Source organism: Anabas testudineus, chromosome 1, assembly GCF_900324465.2.
Source record: "Anabas testudineus chromosome 1, fAnaTes1.2, whole genome shotgun sequence".
Taxonomy (NCBI): Eukaryota; Metazoa; Chordata; class Actinopteri; order Anabantiformes; family Anabantidae; genus Anabas; species Anabas testudineus.
Genome location: NC_046610.1, coordinates 12,852,351 through 12,871,881, shown reverse-complemented (window position 1 = coordinate 12,871,881; position 19,531 = coordinate 12,852,351). Strand labels below are relative to the sequence as shown.

General features: G+C 37.5%; 3 protein-coding genes across 4 annotated transcripts; 1 reads left to right on the top strand and 2 right to left on the bottom strand.

Moving 5' to 3' along the window:
• Positions 1 to 241: 241 nt before the first annotated feature.
• On the bottom strand, positions 242 to 4,820 carry map9 (microtubule-associated protein 9). Its single transcript, XM_026358961.2, has 13 exons — positions 4,502 to 4,820; positions 4,274 to 4,364; positions 3,572 to 4,054; positions 3,285 to 3,454; positions 3,040 to 3,148; positions 2,890 to 2,951; positions 2,729 to 2,787; positions 2,475 to 2,637; positions 2,192 to 2,278; positions 1,939 to 2,100; positions 1,715 to 1,860; positions 1,359 to 1,494; positions 242 to 1,209 (listed from the first exon to the last, which is right to left on the bottom strand). The coding sequence occupies exons 1-13, from the start codon at positions 4,571 to 4,573 to the stop codon at positions 1,090 to 1,092; spliced, it is 1,860 nt and encodes a 619-aa protein (XP_026214746.1). The 5' UTR covers positions 4,574 to 4,820; the 3' UTR covers positions 242 to 1,089.
• Positions 4,821 to 5,362: 542 nt separating this feature from the next.
• Positions 5,363 to 12,176, bottom strand: smim14 (small integral membrane protein 14). Of its 2 annotated transcripts, XM_026359528.1 has the most exons (5): positions 12,065 to 12,176; positions 11,058 to 11,169; positions 10,229 to 10,277; positions 9,956 to 10,116; positions 5,363 to 7,765 (listed from the first exon to the last, which is right to left on the bottom strand). In XM_026359528.1, the coding sequence occupies exons 2-5, from the start codon at positions 11,130 to 11,132 to the stop codon at positions 7,727 to 7,729; spliced, it is 324 nt and encodes a 107-aa protein (XP_026215313.1). In that variant the 5' UTR covers positions 11,133 to 11,169; positions 12,065 to 12,176; the 3' UTR covers positions 5,363 to 7,726. The 2 variants fall into 2 exon arrangements, with proteins under 2 accessions (XP_026215313.1, XP_026215314.1); XM_026359529.1 differs by lacking the exon at positions 12,065 to 12,176 and having other exon boundaries at positions 11,058 to 11,277.
• A 1,134-nt stretch (positions 12,177 to 13,310) lies between these two features.
• Positions 13,311 to 18,404, top strand: ube2kb (ubiquitin-conjugating enzyme E2Kb (UBC1 homolog, yeast)). The gene is made up of 7 exons (XM_026359527.1): positions 13,311 to 13,670; positions 14,560 to 14,653; positions 14,757 to 14,815; positions 15,488 to 15,570; positions 15,685 to 15,784; positions 16,064 to 16,192; positions 16,765 to 18,404. Exons 1-7 carry the CDS (start codon positions 13,608 to 13,610, stop codon positions 16,837 to 16,839), a joined length of 603 nt encoding a protein of 200 aa, XP_026215312.1. The 5' UTR covers positions 13,311 to 13,607; the 3' UTR covers positions 16,840 to 18,404.
• Positions 18,405 to 19,531: the final 1,127 nt, after the last annotated feature.

Here is a 19,531-nt window from a genome sequence, read left to right as displayed (position 1 = left end):
AGTGAACTTTGAAACGAAATAAACAAATAATGTGATTGTAATCTATGTGATTTATTGCATTTGAGTTGTATTGCAATTTATATAAAATCAACAAGATTAGATCTTCTTTAAAATTTGCCAACTATTAGAGATCCATATAATTATTTTTTGAATTTTCACCATAAGGCCAACAGATTGTAAAGACATTGACTGTGCACGTTTTTCATACAGGACTGTTTGGGCTGGGCCACTATTAAGGGAAGATCCAAATGACACAATATATATTTTTAAAAATGAATAGTCTTTTTAATCCCTGCAGCCAGGTGATGAAAAGTTTACACATGACTGAATCTCCATTCTTAAAAATAAGATGACCAAAAAGAGCATCTCTGCAGTTTTGTAAATAGATGTCAAAGAAGGCTCCCTATGTGTGTGTCTTCTGAAGTAACAGAGAAGGAGACGACATAACAGCAGGTCATAAACGCCTTTACAGCACTCATTTATCTTATTTAGGATTCCCTGCGTCTAAGTCAGTAAATCCAAAATGCTTCTACCTGTTGAAACTAGTCACCGCCTTGCTAGGATGAAGACGGGTGGAGAATTTTAGTTTGTGTTGTTGCATCATAACATTTGACATAAAATGATGAGCCTAAAACTGAACTGTTTCAAATATTACATTATGTTTGGAACCTCTTATCTGAAGAATATAAACTTTAGGTGGAAATCAACAGTTCAACATTAAGCATTATCAGAGAATTGAGAAAAGCTTTTAATTAAATCAGCCTTTTACATCCATATTTTCTTATTCCTGCTTTAAAAGCTGATGTATTAGATGTACTGTATTATGACGTATTGTATTAAAAGGTTTAGTTCTTACAAATGATCAAACCTTTTTTTCATGGATAAATGCTACTCCAAACAAACTGCTACATTTAATTTAAAAAATATATAAAATTATACACCTGCACCTGAGTTAACTACAAAACCTGATAAAAATCTAAAACTGAATAGCTGTCATATGTTTAAAAACATCATCATACAGTACAAAATAAGAATAATAATAATACAAGTTAATATTTAACACAACACCAACACGTTACATGTTAAGTGTTATTTTCCAAATGGTATAGTTTTATTAGGAGGGCTCCACGGTGGAGGTGGACTGTCTCTGAGTATTGCTTGTATTCGTCTTTCTTCCCTCTGTCTCTTCTGTTCTAGATCTTTTCTTACCTGTCGGGAAAAATAATTTCAATGAGCACATATTTCCCAACACTTTTTTGAGTTGAGCTAAAGAAAACTCTTTAGAAATCACCTATAAACTAATAACAAGTGCCAGCATCTGTAATAACAGTATCTGTAACACCAGTAATTCTACTTACCAGCCAGTTTTCATACATGTCTGCAGCCATTTTATCTCTCTCTTCTTTTATGTATCGTTCCTCCTCTGCTTTGTTTTTGATTTCTTTGCGCTCCATCATTACTTTCCCATTGAGAACATCTTTCTTCTTTTCACACCTTCACCATTTTACAAAAAAAGGTATAAATAGTTGAAACTGTTTTTTTATTCATTGCGACTCTAATGAAATTGATGGATACCCTGCTGTGGGCGCCATCTAGTGATGAACATCTGAAACTTAACATTAGAGGTGATATCTTGCTAAGAAAAACGATTTGCCTAAAAGAGAAAAAAATAAAATAATGAATGATGAGAATAAAGTCAAGAATTTAGACTCACCAGTTAGAAAAGGCATATGTGCTCTCTCTTGTTCTTTCTTCCTCCTTTTCTTGTTTTTTTAGTTTAAGTTTGTTTTCGGCTTCTTTCTGTTTTCTGTACTTCTCTTTGAGTAGCTGATCATGCTCATGTTTCCACTTTTCAAACACCTGTAAATACAATAAAATGACTGATTACACACAGAAATGCTTATTATTTCTTTCAGAATAAATGAGTTCACTACATACTTGTTTAGCAGACTGCTTTTTTTCTTCTTTCTCTTCAATCACTCTTTGCTCTTTTCTGAACATTTCTTTCTTTTCTTTGGCTTTTGCTTTGAGATTTTCAGTTTTCTTTTCTTTCCAAGCCGCATATGATGCAACAGCTTCTTCCTTTTTAGCTTCTTGATCCTGTTAGAAAGATAGTGAGCGTACGTGTTTCTGTAATAACCATGTGTTTTGTGTCATCTATTACACATGGTATGTTCTGTAGATTATTTACCCTTTTCTGCTTTTCTTTCAGCATTTCCTCTTTCTTCTTTTGTTGCATGTTTTCTCTTAAACTCTCTTTCTTCTTTTTAAGCCATTCCTGTAAGGAGTACATTTTTATTTTATTGGGGGTTTACCTCGACTCAGAGCGCACTGTACTACCCTCTATTGACATTAACAGTGAATGTACAGAATACCTGCACCTTCTCCAAAATGCTGTAAGTGTAAGATTTTCAGTGTGGACTCATACTCAATGGTTTACATTCTAGACAACACAGACTTGTTATTGCACTGACCTGATAAATGGCAGCTCTGAGTGAATCGGCCACCTGTGGCTGAGACTCCTGTAGCGAAACGTTACGGTCCAAAATTTTAAGGGTTCCCAAATACTTTGATTCCACTTTCCTGGAGCACACACTCTGAGATCTCTGAGTGGTTTTAGACTGAGCACTTGAGGCCCTAATAAAATAAAATGACAATGAAGTTATTTTCCCATTTTAGCCATGAAGATGTAAGTATCTACTGGTGCAGTTTAGAGAGAACTATCTACCTGGTGTCACATGACTTTTCCTGAGAGGGTTGAGCTACAGAATGATCTGATTGCTCTTCCTAAAAGAAAACAATAATCACACGAAACTAGTAAGAGTATATCCTACATGAGGCAAACTAAAAGGGTAAAGTGCATGATGAAGATGATGCATGATGTCTTACATTAAGTTCTTCAAATGATGTAGAGTACTTTCTCTCTTTGCTGTCATCAGAAATAAAGCCATCTGAAACATTTTCATATATGAAATGTATGAGCTCAAAATATATTTTTAAAACTGTAAAAATTATGTTGTTGAACATGTCAACTTTCACCTCTGGATCCAGAACCAACTGTGGACTTGGTAAAGAGCTGTGACTGTTCGCTCTTACTTGTAGAAGAGTTGCTGAGGCTATAAGAAACTGCAATATCTCCTGCGGACCACTAAGATACAACAAATACCAATTATGGAATCTGGTTAGACAAGCTTTCCTTTCATTTTGAAGCCTATACCATTTATAGCTGAAATATAACATAACTAAGTAATAAGACACATATGGACTACAACTCCATATATTACGCCAATGTTGGAGGATGTATCTGTTGAAAGGTGAATGGATGCAGAGGAAGTCTGGGTCCGGCTGAAATCCTGAGATTCAGTTTCTTCAGGCAGCTTCTCTGCAGCATGAAGACTCAATCCAAGTGTCCTTTGTCTGGGTTTGGGTCTGGGCGGCTCCTTATCTGTAACATCTAAATAATAATAACTTATGGAAATATACATATAAAGGCATGGCTTCATTTGTTGTTATAAAAGTAACCTGTAATGTGCCTTTTTTTTTGCCTGCAGATAAAACAATATAAACAGACCTTCTAAGGACACGTGTTTGAGGTCAGATGCTGATGGACTTGGAAACTCAGGACCTGGAGTTTCTATCACACTGCTGTCAGATGGTAATGGCAAAGGCATGTCCATTAATGTATCGTCTGATGCTTGGTATGACGCAGAATTACTGGACTTCTCTCTTGTGAGCTGAGGATCAGTATCAGTAGACTCCAGATCACTGTTTTTACTGCTGATGTGTGTGGAGTGTTGTGATGAAACTGAGTCACTGTAATTGTTGTGTCCACTTATGGAGTCACCCCATGGCTCATTTCCATGCAACTCTGATGCCGTTGTGTCTCCTGAGGGAGATCTGATTCTTTGGGATTTCAGGAATGAAACTCTCTTTGTCCTTCCTTGTGTGTTTTCATCATCTGAAAGCTCAAAGTTGTTGATTCTGCCTTTAGTCTTCCCAGCCTTAAATGCCTCTGTCCGCTTTTTTCTGGATTTGAGGAGTTCATTAAAAAGATCTGTAAATTAAAAATTAAATAAACAGAATTTCAGTAAATGGCAAAATAGATGTTGTTTGTGACAAGTCAGTCCATTATTTGATGACACAAAGTGATGGTGGATTTGTAGCTGTTAAAAAATAAGAACATACAAGTCTCATCAGCTACTACAACAACTCATTTTACACACAGGCTTGAGGACAGGTCATAGCTACATAGTTTGGTGCTCTGCCATCTTACCATCTTCATCTTCGTTAAAGTCATCAGAGTAGGAATAGCGATCTGTTTTTGTTTTGCTTGCCCTGGCAGAGACTGCAGCCTGAAGTTCATCCTACAACGACATGATTTCAGTTTAACATGACAGCTGACTACTTAATAACAGGTAGTTAGCTTGCTGCAGAGTCCTATCAATAAATTCACTTTTCCAATTGTCATATAGTATGATGCCCAGATGGGACCTGATTTTACCTGAAATGATGTTCGTTTCGATGTTTTGGGACTTTTCGTGTATGCAAGTGTCCTGAAGTCCTGATCCGTCATCCTGAAAACTAGGAACACGCTTTACTGATCGTGTTTTTCGACATTAGCATGCTAGCTAGTGTTTGCTAACTTCTAAAACTAGCGATTGCCCTCTGAGCTTCCTGTGCTGCCACAACTTAGCATCCTGTAAAACTATTGTTGTCTTGTTCAGTGCACAGTATAAAGCCACTCATAAATAGTATCTAACGCTATATAATAGCTGCAGGAAGCTAACTAACTGCTAGCTAACTCAGTTGTTATCGGTAACCCAGGGAAACCCGTTTCAACAGTGCGCATGCTCAGATCATCCAAAACAAAACAACAAACATTTCTCATATTAATGTGATTTTGATTGTGTTGATACTGTTGATATGTCTTAAAAACAATAGTCAGCTGCCCAAATGAAAAATAAAGCAAGTTTAGTTAATGTGCACTTAATAAGGCTACTCTTTCCTCCTGTTCCTACTGTTTAAAATCTCTTTCAACATCTACAGAACTTGTTTTGTGCAACAAAACAACAAACATAGCACATAGTGGAGTAAAAGTATAGAGAACCAGATGAGAGGGGGGCTGGGAAAGGCCACCAGTGAATGAAGCAGTCAGACTAGGTGTACTGGATCTGCTCCAGGAGGGGCTGTGACATGTGGGATACAAATATATTGTTTTATTGCATGTATTGGGAGGATTCTGCAAATAATTCAAATACTCAAAAACACCCTCTGACTTAAGGCAAGTCTTTAACTTAAGCCAGAGAATAATATTTTTTCATTGACAACACTATATACAAGTAATGAAACACAGACAGATAAGTGAAGTGAATCATTTTTATTTTTTGGTTTGTTATAGGAAAAGTGCATAGTTGAAGCCCTTTTACTCATAGACAGTAACAGTGTAAATAATGGTCTCCTGTTGTTTATCTCAACTATCTAGTATGACCTGTAGTACTTATGGTTTGCCCAAATCTTTCCTTGTTAAATCTTCTTCTTCTTCTACGAATCAAGTGTAGACAAACATAATAAACAGGGTATATAGATATTTAGGGGTATATTTGCTGATATGGAAATGGAAAAATACCCAGACACTGAATCAGGGAAGGACTCAAATCAAGTTTTTTTTTTCTTACACCACATATTTAAGGAAGACCTCTAAATTTACAACTTATCCATGTGATTTAACAAATAACCTGTAACATAACACAAAGCCCAGATATACTTTAATGTTTCTATGATGGGGGCATAACAATAATGTTAACGACATACTGTATAGTGAGACTAGATTACATGTAATCATGCAATTCAAACCAATGGGCAACAGAAGACATAAAACAAATACTATAATCTATTGTAATAGGATGATGTAAGATTTCTACTGCAGATCAGTGCACCATGTTCTTCACCATCATAAATTCAAAACAGAATTGATATCAAATATTGCAGTTCTGTAAATTAGCACTGATACAGGTAATGTACAACCACACTGGCACTGTTTGAAAAAAAAAAAAAAACAACAAAAAAACTTTTTATTCCTTCTTATTGGTTTGACATATTATGATACAGAAGCTGTGGAGTAGAAGCTTTGGACTGAATCCACTAATTACAGGCTGCTATTATTCTCAGTAGGAAAAGAACAGGCCCACATCTGCACAAGGCCACCATTTTACACTGCTTAATCAGAATAACACAGCTTCAAAAAGTGCTAGTAAAGTTTCTCAGCTACTATTAAGTCAGTGTACAATAAACATTTTCTTCTTCTAACCACAAGACAATTACAGTACATAGAATCATTAATATGATTTGTGCTGAGTATATTGTTTTACATTGACCATACTTATTAAACCCTGTGTGTTTGTCTTCAATCTATCTTGGCTGCAAGATGTTTCACTTTACTGTTTTGCTGTCTGGCTGTAACTCCACTTTTTAGGTTTATACTTGCTCTCATCTAGTCATATTTGGTGACAGCAGGCAGCTGTTTTCAGAGAAAAAGGCCTGCACTACTTGTTCAGCATAAAACTAGAGAAAGCCAGAGTTAGAGACCAAGACCTAGAGCTGTAAAAAAACATAAATAAAGTCAAGGGTATGAATATTAGACTTAAATTCATACAGTGGCCTGAAACATGGCTTTGAATGCCAAGTCTGCAAAATCAACATTATAAGGTGATGATATAGGTTACAATTTATTACTGAATAACTTTATTTTTTTGGCTATATTCTTGTTCTTGGAACTATACTGTAGTTGATATAAGAGATCTGACAATTTGCTGGTTGAGGCGAAAAGCTAATGGAGTTCTGGATGAAATAGATTAATTCACTGCACTGAAATGAATGTGCCACGTTAAAGAAATCAAAATTCACTTTATAATAATTCTAAATATGCTATTAAAATTGATATGCATAATGTTTTACCAGCACTGTTTATAGTTGTAAAGAAATAGTAAACTTGACAGAAAGAAACCTTGAACAAGAATTTTACTGCCCAACAACACTTCTTTGCTACCCCTCTTTTCATCCCTAACCTGTGTGTGTGTGTAACATTCCTTCATTCTGAGTTCATGTCTTAGTCTCTCAAGATCACTAAGCACCAAAGATGGCATCGGGGACCAACCCAGATTGATGCCAAACCTCCTGATTAAAGTAACATATACATCCAAAATATACAGAGCCAAAAAATATAGGCTGACAATATCTGCATGTTGTCAGCCTTTAGTTGGTTCATCACAGATAGTGTCTCAAATTTGTGTTGGCACATATGAACAAATTTCTCTAAATTAAAGTTTTATGTGTTTTTTTTTTTTCTCGAATTACTTTTTTATAAACGTCTATTATTATAGTTCCCATTAAAGTTGTTAATCTCCTGCTTCAGTAAATATATTAGGAGACAATAAATGAGACTGAACACAACATAACTTCTAATGCTGTTTAGACTGTGTATCTGATATTTTTAAACTCTCAAATATCATAGCCGTGTTGGTCTCATCAATCCAGTTTCAGTTGGGCTCTACTAAAAAGAATCAAAGATAGGTCTACCCAACAATGGAATGTCATCAGAAAAGTAAAAGTAAAAAGATATTTGTATGAAGGTTGACAGAGAGTTGATGCTGTCTTGGTCACAGTTACTTGCTAACTGTGCAGCTCTAGTCAGAGCAGGTGGAAGAGTGCTCGTACCGTGGCTTCACAGCTAATCAACAGGAGGTGCTGGGGGCTCTCTTCCATCGCTCTGTAACCAAAGATAAAAAAAATATTAATCTTAATAAAATCAAGTGACACACATGACACTATTCCTGTTGTAATAATGGGTAAACTGTATTTGCAGTCACATTATACAGTATAGGTTTATAAGCATCTGTTCTTCAAGTTGTACAGTTCATAAAAAGTATTCACCCCCTAGGATGTTTTATCCTTTTATTGACATTATACGTAAATCAGTCATGCTCAGTAAAAGCATCAACTTGGACAAAAAAAAAATCTGAAAAATTCCTCATTAATGTCAAAGTGAAAACAGGTTTCTACAAAGTGATGTCAATTAAATAAAAATATATAAGATGAAATCAGTGTTTGCATTAATATTCACCCCCTTCAGGTAAGTATTTAGTGAATGTACCTTTGGCTGCAATTACAGTGTGGAGTCTGTGTAGATAGGTCTCAATAAGGCTTGCACATTGTTGTTGTGTGGGGATCAGGTGTGAAAAGCCCTTTCAAGTCCATCCACAAATTCTCTATTGAATTGAAGTCCGGGCTATGACTCTATTTCTGTGTAGCTTTTGCTGTATGCTTGGTGCTTGGTGATGTGCGGTGTTTGGTGTGCGTCAAACATAGCGTCTTGTCTGATGGACAAAAAGCACCATTTTGGTCTCATCGGACCGAAGAACCATCTTCTACTGGACCATGGAGTCTTTCACATGCCTATTGGCAAACTCAAGTCTTGTAACATGAGTTTTCTTCAACAGTGGCTTCCTCCTTGTCACTCTCCCATAAAGCTTTGATTGGTGAAGAACCCGGCCAACAGTTGTTATATGTACCGTCTCTCCTATCTCAGTTGCTGAAGCTTGTAACAACCTCAGAATAATCATCGGTGTGTTAGTGGCCTCTCTCACTAGTCTCCTTCTTGCACAGTCACTCAGTTTGTGTGGACGGCCTGTTCTAGGCAGATTTAGACATGTGATATATTCCTGTCATTTCTTAATAATGGATTTCACTGAACTCTGGGGGATGTTCAGTGCCTTGGAGATTTTTTTGTATCCATCCACTGACTTAAGTTTTCAATGACCAGTTATCTGAGTTCAGGGAGTGTTCTTTTGTCTTTATGGTGTAAAGGTAGCCAGGAATACTGAATGACCAGTATGTGGACCTTCCAGACACAAGTTTCTTTATACTGCACTCAGGTGATCCCTATTTCACTAATTGTGGGACTACTAGCACCAAATATCTGGACCTCTGTTGGATTAGGTCAGTCATTTTAAAGGGGGTGAATATTAATCCAAACACTGATTTCACCTTACACATTTTTTTTTTTTTTTTTTTTTTTTTGTCAAAGTCGCCCATTTTTATTGACCATGACTGATTTATAATGTCTATAAAAGGATAAAACATCCAAGCTGGTGAATACTGTACTGTATATACACAGGCACTGAGCTCCAGTTTTGTCTGTAGTCAAATAATAACCTCACAAGGTTTTAGACACTTGCAAGCTGTTTAGTTTATAATTAAAAGTGCTGGTAGCTTGAAAATATAAAAAAATATAATATATGTACAGCAAAACTATACACTGACTTACAAAGCCAGAGAGTTCAATAACAATGGTTCTTAAATCACACAAAGCTGCTTTTTTTTACTAAATCAATAGAAATGACACAGCAATGATAAATATAACAATAAAACACAACAACACTTGTAGTAGTGACTCTCATACCATAAAAATACCATAACTGATTAACCACAAACTAGTGGTTTGTCTGATGTCTTTTTACTCTTTTCAGGCATTCATATGTCAAAAGAACTATAAATATGTACCAAACTGGTACAAATTTGGGCATATGACTGCAATTCTTTTATACATGTTTCACAATGTTTCATCATGGGAAAGTAAATAAGTAAGTACATAAAGTAGTTCTGAAGTAAATAGTTTTAACTTTACCAAACACAGACATAATAACTCAATGAGAAATTTTTGTACCAAACCAGCTATACTATTACTCAACTTGACTAATAATGTTGCCTTTCTTGTATTTATATGTTTAATTGTATTAAAGTGTTTATTTAGTTTCATCAGAGTTTCCCCTGATAAAAACAAACTGGCTCCTACATTATTAGTCAATGTCGATGGGAACTCAACACGCCAATGAAAACCAAGGAGCAGCAGCACAAACGTCACTGTTTGTTACATAAAATGAGAATGAGATGCACTGACATTGTGGGGTCCAGTGGGTTTGCCTGTGTGACGGGGACCCCTGAGAGTGGAAGGGCGCAGCAGGAACAGAACCAGAGCTACCACCACCCATCCCATTAGAACCATTGGGAGGGTGAAGTCATCTCCTCCTCCTCCTCCAACTGACCCGCTGGGACCTGGCACTGAAAAGTATTAAATCTTTGTATATTACATGTGACCAAGACTATTATTTCTTCACACTATGTTTCAGTACAGTCTAATGTGAACTGCATTAAAAAAAGTGGTCAAACATACAGTCCTGAGGGCATTCTGTATCTGTGCAGTAGGACTGAGATTGTCGGAGCTGAAAGAGAAATTGGAGAAGAAACAAAGACTATGAGTATCTAAAAAATATTTTTTATATAATATATTACACACTGACTGGTCTATAAACACACTTCTAATAAAACTGGCTTAATTCTATGACTGTCTTTTTACATAACGCCTGCAAACATCACAGCTCACCACTCGCAGCTTGTTGCTTACTCCACATACTCACACGCAGATAAAACAAAGCAACTATCTAAGCTCTGGCAATGCCTGAAAATATACGGAACTTCTCTGACTGTCAAATACAGTGCCAATTCTTTCGCTGCTTAGACAACACCCAACAAAGTTCCCAGAGTGGCTCCAAGCTGTGAGCCAACTGCAGTTTGCCATGCAAGTTACACCTGTACACAAAGAGCCAATGAGGTCACGGCACTCCAACACAACATAATAACAAGCTGTGCTCTCAAATATACTCAGACTAGCTTCACAATTTTGTTAACTGTTACAACAGGCTTGAGATGAGCATGGTTTCCTACCCTGACAACACATTGCAACAGAGTGACGCACAGTCAAAATAAACACTAAGCAGGAACCAGGATATGTTGGCTTAGTGTCAATTTGCTGCTTTTCATTTCCTTCTCCTTCTTCAGAGACATTTCTTTACGGTGCTTGCAGGCTGCTTTCTAATTTTACATTTAGTTCAAACTACACACCTGAAATGTTTTGACCTGGCCCTGCGCCTCAGCTCTGTTGTAATCAAGTCTGGTGCTTACATTTAAAGTGACACCGAAAGCCGCACAAATCCATTACTTACCAGGTTGATGAGGCGTCTCATAGCATACTCCTGGGTGCAGATGCACTCACAAGGGTCAAAGCCTCCCTCTGCCATTTTTCACCACACAGTATCCACCTTGGAACCAAGTACTCTAAATAACCAGGACATAGATACAAACAAGTGAGAGAAACCTAATGCTGCATATTGTCAGCGCTGTGCTCTATTGTTGTTTCACAGAGACACACAGATTAGTGGGAGGAGACCGCCCAGGTAAGGACAGTCAAAGGACTCCTTCCTTCCTCTTTCTGGATTATTTAGGTTTCTGCTAAGAGTGAGGCCTGCCCCGGTTTTCACTGTATTTACAGTATGTTTCCTGGCTGTTGCTGACATATTGCATATGCTGTGGATGGGTAATAAAGTGACAGGTGGTAACAGTTAAAAAGTTCCCATCAGTTTAGTTAACAGTCTTTAGCCATGCATTCATTCATCCGTCCATTTCCTACCACTTAACATTGGTTGTTCTGCAATTTCTAGTTTTATTTTTTTTAAACGTCTATGTCAACGTTACAGACAACCTCTGTGCAACATGCAAAGCAATACTCTATCTGCCAATATTTCCTCAACTCAATGCAATAAAATACTAAAATATAAGTTTCTGAAAATACAACTGCAAATGAATCCAATGGTAATGTTCACAGCATTATATAAAATGTGATTTATTTACAAAGGGATACCCGAGTTTTGACTACACTGTCAAAACATATATAACATTACATTATATTTTCCATTTGTAGTTGGCTGCATACTTATTTACTGATAAACAAGTGGCCCATTTATCGACCTACTCATTCTTCGACCCACCGATGAGTTTTACTTTTACACAATCTTGCCCTCGAACTCATTTAGCTAACCACAAACTAGCGTCTTGCTAACTGTGCCAGCAAACCCAGGGAAAACTCACAGAAATGTCTTTTTGACGCCTATTAATAAACACGCAAGTGCATACGGCTGTAACCACAAGCGGCACTGAAACACAAATCACTTACCTGAGACGTGTAGATGCTCAGAAAACGTTCAGGGCCTGATTTTGGTTTTCACAGACACTGTTAAACAGCAGACATGTCAACCTACCGTCCGTGTTTTGTTTAATACACGTGAAGCGACCAACCTGCTAGTCTTCACCGACGACATCCGGGTACACGGGGAGAGCCCTTACAGCCTCCTATTGGTCGAAGGGTTTGACGGACAGGTCTTTAGACCAATCACATATAGGCACGATTATACCGACTGGATAGTAAACAAACAGTCCAGCTGCTTGTCATTAAATAAGCAAATGACTTCCAACATCTGTAGTCTGTCTGTGGTCAAATGGAACTGAGTACATTTATTTAAGAACTGTACTGAAGTTCTGCACCTGTACTTCACTTGAGCATTTATATTTCACCCCACTAGGCTACATTTAGTGAAGAAAACTGCACTTTACGTTTTACCGACAGGCCACCTTACTCTGCAGAACATTATTTCATGTGAACAGTATAGGATAGGTTTAGCATCCGTACTTATTAAACCAGAGATTTGAACCTCACTTTGCTAATTCGGTTTACCAGTCCTATTTTTCTTTTATAAGCACATCACTGTGCTGTATTATAAAGTAAAGCTCCTATGTACATCATGCATTTGGCAAACGAAGAAATTCTTATTTCACACATTTTTTTGCTAGTTCCACATTACAAAAACAGTGCTCCATAGTGATTCATTAGTTCTAGACTAATTCATATAGTGTAGCAGGTGCTAGTATTTTCTCTCCCTTTAATTATCAAAAAACCCCACAAATATATCTAGTGATCCTTTGAACGAATTACTAGTTTGAACTGTAAACTTAACAGTATGATGTTGTTACATCTACCATCACCATCATCACCTACAGCAGTAAACATCTGCTTAAACATGAACGCATTGTTATTAATAATCTAATAATGGCATTCATTATTTTTTTAATGTATTTTGGTCCATAAAGTCCTGAAATAACCATTCAGAATTGCGTTGATTAGTATATAATCCATTTATAAAGTGGAGCCTTCTTATCAGCATTGTTTTACTTTCATTTTGGCCTCTTATTATAATTAATAAAACTATTATTAGACGCTCACACACACACACACACACAACAGTTAAACTAAAAACCCTGTGTCCAGCACATAATGAGAAACGTCCTGAAGGCAAGTTTGAAAAATAACAAAATTGTTTAGTTTAAACCAGGAAAGCTTTTCAATGAAAGTTCCAGTTTGTGTTTCATTAGGCTGCACTGAGTGTGTGTGTGTGTGTGTGTGTGTGTATGTTCTGGACTGACTGACGCTGTGCGCTGGCAGGCAGGCGGTCGACGGCTACGGTGATCTGCCTCTGATGTGAAAAAGAAGCGGCAGACGTGAAAGTGAAAGGACGGATTGATACGTGTGGAAAGCAGTGGGCAGGCAGTCCTCGTACAGTGAGACAACATAGGGAAAGAGGCCCCGGGTCCAGCTCCAAGGCAGCAGCAGCAGCAGCAGCAGCAGCAGCAGCAGCAGCAGCTCCAGCTCCGTAGACACAGCCATGGCTAACATCGCGGTCCAGAGGATCAAGCGGGAGTTCAAAGAAGTTCTCAAAAGCGAAGAGGTGCGGTAACGTAGCTGGCTCATTTCACTCCACCCCGGTTCGTTTGTGCTAGTGCTTCAACTCTGTGAAGATGTACTGTGTCAGTAGCCGTCATGACAGACCCAAATGAACTACCTCAGCTAACGTCAGGTCCCAGTCCCGTGTTGCAGCGGGTCAGGGCCTTAACAGGAGAACTTCAGCTAGCTTTAGCTCAATGTGAGTGTGTGGTCGGAGCTCTCCTGTTATGTCAGGTGGTGTGTTCAGGAAACACCGGGGATTCAGCCTGTTAAAACGACAGGCCCACTAACAATGCCTCAGTTCTCTGGATAACTACCCCACTACAATAAACCTCCCTTGTATGGTCCATAGCGGACGCCTCATACAAGCTGTCGTGGCTGTTTACTAACGTAAAGCTACTGTCAGATGGGGTTTAGCAGCTTTTAGCTTGGCTAAAGCTATCAGGGTTATTTTGACATCTCATCCACAGTTAGCATTAGCTAGCCGGTGATGTTCATGCTGCTAAGTTCACTAAATTAAACTTATTTAACCAGCTGTTTGGGGTTTACACGAGAGGAAGTGCATCTCATTTAAAGCGTTTATTTTGTTAAATATCATCTGTGTGGGGTTGTAACCAACTTTTTGCTAGCTTGACTGTACTAGCAAGCTAACTAGCTGTTATTTGTTTTTAACGTAGCTCAAGTTAACGTGAAATACAACAACGATTTGTGTGACACTGTAACAAACCCACTTAGATTATGATAGATCAGTATCAGCTGGTGTGTCTTTAAACACCCAACATGTCTGTAGCTTCACGTTTTTTTAAGTTGGAAGGTATGATTTCATACTTGACAGAGAAATGGGAGAAATAACAAACACTCATTGTGGTCCCCTTGTTTGTCCCAAATTACAGACTAGTAAGAACCAGATTAAAGTAGATTTGGTGGATGAGAACTTCACAGAGCTGAGGGGGGAGATAGCCGGTCCTCCAGATACACCATATGAAGGTATTGTCACACCTACATTATAATGACCTGACAATGTAGTTTATACAAGGCTGATGTGATTTTGCAATGCTAAAACTAGTTTTTCCTCCTTTTTTCTTCTCAGGCGGCAGGTATCAACTTGAAATAAAAATCCCAGAAACATATCCTTTTAACCCACCAAAGGTATGTGCTTTACTATCTTCCACCTGGTCTATGTTTATTGTGTGATTTTTATATTTACATTTATATGCACACAATCTTGATTAGCTATGTTCCAACATCTGCTTCACAAATATGCTCTAAACACAGTGTCTGATCACTAGTAACCATTTGCACAGGTTTGCCCTTTACTCCAGTTACACAATAGTTTGTTAGCAGAAAAAGTAATAAATGTTATTGTGACAACTTTCATGCAAGATAAAAATGAAAATATGATAAGTGGTGTGGGAGATGGAGACTATTGTCAGAAGAATATGATGATTGATAAAATGATTTATCCTTAAATGTTGAGTTGAGACAGAAAAAGATTGTAAGATATTATAGACACACATAGACACAAACCTACATAGTGTTGGAAACATATTCACAGGAACATAACAGACTGAACAAAATCTCGGGAACATAAAGATACACTTTTTAAAATCACTATCACCTACCATGGTATGAACGTGCACATAACAAATTTTCTGCCGTACTATCGATCCATATATGAATGTGATCAAAACAGGATTAGGAATAAAACCAGGGCACTACTGCACATGTAAATGTGCCTATTTTAAATTACGCTTCTATTTTTCCATTACCTCACTATTTTTATCTGGACCTAACATAAGCTTCCACATCTGTCTTTCTTAGGTGCGTTTCATCACTAAGATCTGGCACCCTAATATCAGTTCTGTGACAGGAGCAATATGTCTGGACATTTTAAAAGACCAGTGGTGAGTGACACTCTTAAACTTCCGAACTACAGTATATAGCACTCTATGTTTCAGTTTGTCCCCTTCACTTATCTGCTCTAAATTTTACTCTCTCTCTCTCTCTCTCTCACCCAGGGCAGCTGCTATGACCCTGCGGACAGTGCTGTTGTCTCTACAGGCTCTGCTTGCTGCAGCAGAACCAGATGATCCACAGGATGCAGTAGTAGCAAACCAGGTGAGAAAGATATTGTGTATTCTTTGGTGTAGTAATACTACTGTTTACTTTGTATATTCAGGTGATGGGTAACGTTTTAGTGAAAGAGTAAAATACAATTACAACATAGGAGCTTTGTTGTGGAATTGTTTTTTGTAACAGTGTCTGTTTTCATCATATTTGGCCAGTGGTGGTCTGTAGAAAGTCATGAGCATTTAAAGCAGGCTGCCTCTCTCTGCCTTGAGTGTCTGATAATTTTTTTTAAGCATTTAACTATGCCCTCTCTCTCTGTATCCTCAGTATAAGCAGAACCCAGAAATGTTTAAACAGACTGCAAGGCTGTGGTCTCACGTCTATGCAGGCGCTCCTGTCTCCAGTCCTGATTACACACGTAAAATAGACAAACTCTGTGCCATGGGTTTTGATAAGGTCTGAACCACCTCTTTATTTTGGTGTACCATAACATTTATATACTAAACAAAGCACAGTGTAAGACAGAAGAGTTTTTGGTGATTTTTGTTTTAACAGCACGGGCGAAACGATAAGTGAGTTGTCAGAAAATTAATCAACTATTTTGAAAACTAATTTGAGTGAACAAAAGGGTAAAAAAAATCACTAAGTGATCACTGCAGTAATCCCAGTGAATATTTTCAGTGTAACGTAATATTCTGTTTTAGCTAAATGAAAATTCTGGAGTTTGGATCATTGGTTTGATACATTTTAAGAGGTCACCTTGGACACTAAGAATTTATTGACTTCTTCTTTTTTATGGTAAAAAATCTTATAAATAACAAATAATTTACTTTTAAAACTTAAAAGGCACAGTTTGCTGAAATCAAAAAACCATAGAAGGCATTTTCTTACTTATTGACTCATAATAGTCTCATGATAGCATCCAACCTATCACTTGTCAAATTATTCTTTCACTTGTATTAACATTTTTACAATAAGTAAACGGAAGGTCAGTAGTTAACAAAATTATGTTCTCCCTTCGCACACAGAATGCAGTAATAGCGGCCTTGTCTTCAAAATCGTGGGATGTGGAAACGGCAACAGAGCTGCTCCTCAGCAACTGAAGCCCAGTCAGGTGTGAGGATCTCAAACTCCCTTCATCCTACCATCAGCTCCTCCCTGGCATCATTCTACCATTGCCTTTTGTTACACAGACAACACCCCAGTCACCACAGCAGTCTGAGCCTTTTTTAACAAGTTTGTATGCTACAAACTCAACACCGGTAGCACCCCAGTGGCCAATATGCACACCATCCTGTTGCCTGTCTGATCCCATCATTATGCTGAGTCTCAAAATGTGTAAAGCTCTAAACACTCTCAATCATGCATCTTGTCTTCCATGCCTCTTAATCATATTAGCTGTGAACCTTTTTTTTCTCACTAGTTTGTGTTCCTTAATATTGCAAAGAATCAAATGACTGCCATTTCCTGGTAGATTTTCCAGGGTAAAATGTAAAAGAAATCCTTTATACTGCTCTTACAGTACATCATCATTTACTCCTTCGGCAGATGGACCTCACATCAGATTGTTCTCTCTTATAGACATTTAATACTGTAAGTCTAGCTGGATTACATTTACTTGACTGAATAGTGTTCTGCACGAGCAGTGTAATGGATTTTTCCTGAATTGTTTATCATAAATGTCATCAGCAGAGGTTTGGATGTACACGTTTTTCTTTCTGTCTGTAGAATTAGGGAACAACAACAACAAAAAAAAATCAGACATCCTCCAACATCCGCACACATGCACAGAAGAAAAAAGTTATCTGTAAATAGATGCGTGTAAATTTGAAAATACAATGGGGATATACTTTTTTTCTTACATGGCATTGTAAAACAAATTATTTTAAATATAAACTATGCCTAGTTTGAAATTCTATGGAAGATCTATCTTTTTATGCTTTGTGACCCATGAGAAATCCCCCTGAATGTGCTGTTGTTTTCTTTTCGGGATCGCTGTTTGGGGGTGGCACGGCCAGCTCAGGCCCCTGAAGCTCATTACACGCTACCTTTTCTGCTGCACCACAATCCAACCTTTTCTTGTGTCTTTTATTGTCTTTGCATGTTCTATGCTGCCTTTATTTTGTTTGGCCAAACCGTGTGGTGATGAGGCCTCTGTTGAATTCAACATCCCCTCAGACTTGGTGAAGAAAACTCTGCTCGGCGAGTCACTGAAGCACATCCAGTTTGGAGTGAAATCTGTAGGGAACCAAAGTGTTTTCTGATGAGCATTTTACTGGATTTTTTTTTTCTCTTTTGCTCCAAACAGTTTCACGTGGCACACCTCAAGAAGAAATGGGTGAATGTTATTCAGGATTTCAGTAAGCATTTTTTTTTTTTAAGACCTTTTAGGTGTCAGTTTCTGCCACAGATTAAGAATCTACTCTTGAGGTGGTGCTTTATCACTCGTTACTGATTCAATCCAGCAGTACTCAATCAAACTTTGTCCGTATATACAGGTACATAGGTGATGCCCTATATTTCCAGACATGCTTTACTACACAGCCAAATAAATGCTCATTGAAGTTGTCTTTGAATGATGTCTTAAGAAGTAAGAGGCTGGAACTCCTGTTATTTTATGAACCAGATATCAGGCCTGAACAGTGTTTACAGGTATTTAAGGGTACATGGACTGTAAAGAAGCGCTTAGATTATAGAGATGTGTGTTGCTGATGCGTCCTCACATGGCCTTTTTTTTTTTTTAAATATATAATTTAGAGAAACTACCTTTTGTTTGATAGCCCTCCAGCTCAGTCCTTTCCAACAGTGGCATATTACAGTACATGGAGTTACTGTGCAACCTTCTCTGGCAGTGAACAGTTTCCTATGAAAAGGTTCATAGTTGGGGTTTGAACGCACATCATCTCCTTTACCTGTAAATAGATAGGTTCTTGATAAGGAGCTGTCCCATACAGTGCACCATTGACGACTGAATCAATATGTTGTCGAGAGGACAAAGGAAAGAAGCCCCTTCCTCCTTATATTCCTGGTGTTCTCACTATGTACAATACTGCACGATAAAGCATAAAAAAATAGGGCTGTTGCATCTCAGTTTTTGAATTGAGACTTATTTTCCTCTTTTGTTTCCTCGGAAGCAAATGTCAGCAGTATAAAAAGCATGGTTATTTATTGTGACAGTGTCATGTTTCTTTGATTAAAAAAGTGGAAAATAAATGTTGCTTTTGTCATGTCTGTTTTTTTTCTAAGAGCTGCACAGTGGTGATCAAGACACATGCACTCCACAGTAACTGAAAGCATTTATTGTATGAAAAGAAATTAAATATGATAAGCATACTTTGACTACATCAAAAATAAGTTTTTATCAACACAGCCTGTAAGGTGTCCTCTCATTCAATGCTTCAAACTAAAGAACCAGAAAACTGAAGTACAAAAAACACAAAAACAAAACCTCAACATATGCTGGAATAAATCATTAATGCATATATATATAAAAAAAAAGGAAATCCAACTTGATTTTAGAGCTCCTGACCACTACAGAGTGTGAGAAAACCAATAGCTCTGAACAGTTTCCAGAAATGTTTGACAACTTAATTATCCAAATTAAGTTAATTAACTAAAATTGTCCATTACTACACTAGAAATACACTGAAAAGGCTTCAAAAGCATTTCACATGGCAGGTAAGGAAGCTAGTGACAGGTTTAAACACCTAAATGTACCAAAGTGTATAAAATGTAGGTGCCAGAGAATTCATCCATGTTCTCATATTTTATGTTGAAATTTTTGACTGTATTGAT

Excerpts from the sequence above, each read along its gene's own strand:
- smim14 (XM_026359528.1), bottom strand. The coding sequence starts at position 11,132 with ATGGCAGAGGGAGGCTTTGACCCTTGTGAGTGCATCTGCACCCAGGAG. Across the intron at positions 10,117-10,228 it reads TACAGAATGCCCTCAGGACT|TGCCAGGTCCCAGCGGGTCA; the intron begins GTATGTTTGACC and ends AATACTTTTCAG. Across the intron at positions 7,766-9,955 it reads AACCCACTGGACCCCACAAT|AGCGATGGAAGAGAGCCCCC; the intron begins GTCAGTGCATCT and ends CTTTGGTTACAG.
- ube2kb (XM_026359527.1), top strand. The coding sequence starts at position 13,608 with ATGGCTAACATCGCGGTCCAGAGGATCAAGCGGGAGTTCAAAGAAGTT. Across the intron at positions 14,816-15,487 it reads ATCCTTTTAACCCACCAAAG|GTGCGTTTCATCACTAAGAT; the intron begins GTATGTGCTTTA and ends TGTCTTTCTTAG. Across the intron at positions 15,785-16,063 it reads ATGCAGTAGTAGCAAACCAG|TATAAGCAGAACCCAGAAAT; the intron begins GTGAGAAAGATA and ends CTGTATCCTCAG.
- map9 (XM_026358961.2), bottom strand. The coding sequence starts at position 4,573 with ATGACGGATCAGGACTTCAGGACACTTGCATACACGAAAAGTCCCAAA. Across the intron at positions 3,149-3,284 it reads ATACATCCTCCAACATTGGC|TGGTCCGCAGGAGATATTGC; the intron begins GTAATATATGGA and ends GTTGTATCTTAG. Across the intron at positions 1,861-1,938 it reads AAAAGCAGTCTGCTAAACAA|GTGTTTGAAAAGTGGAAACA; the intron begins GTATGTAGTGAA and ends TTGTATTTACAG.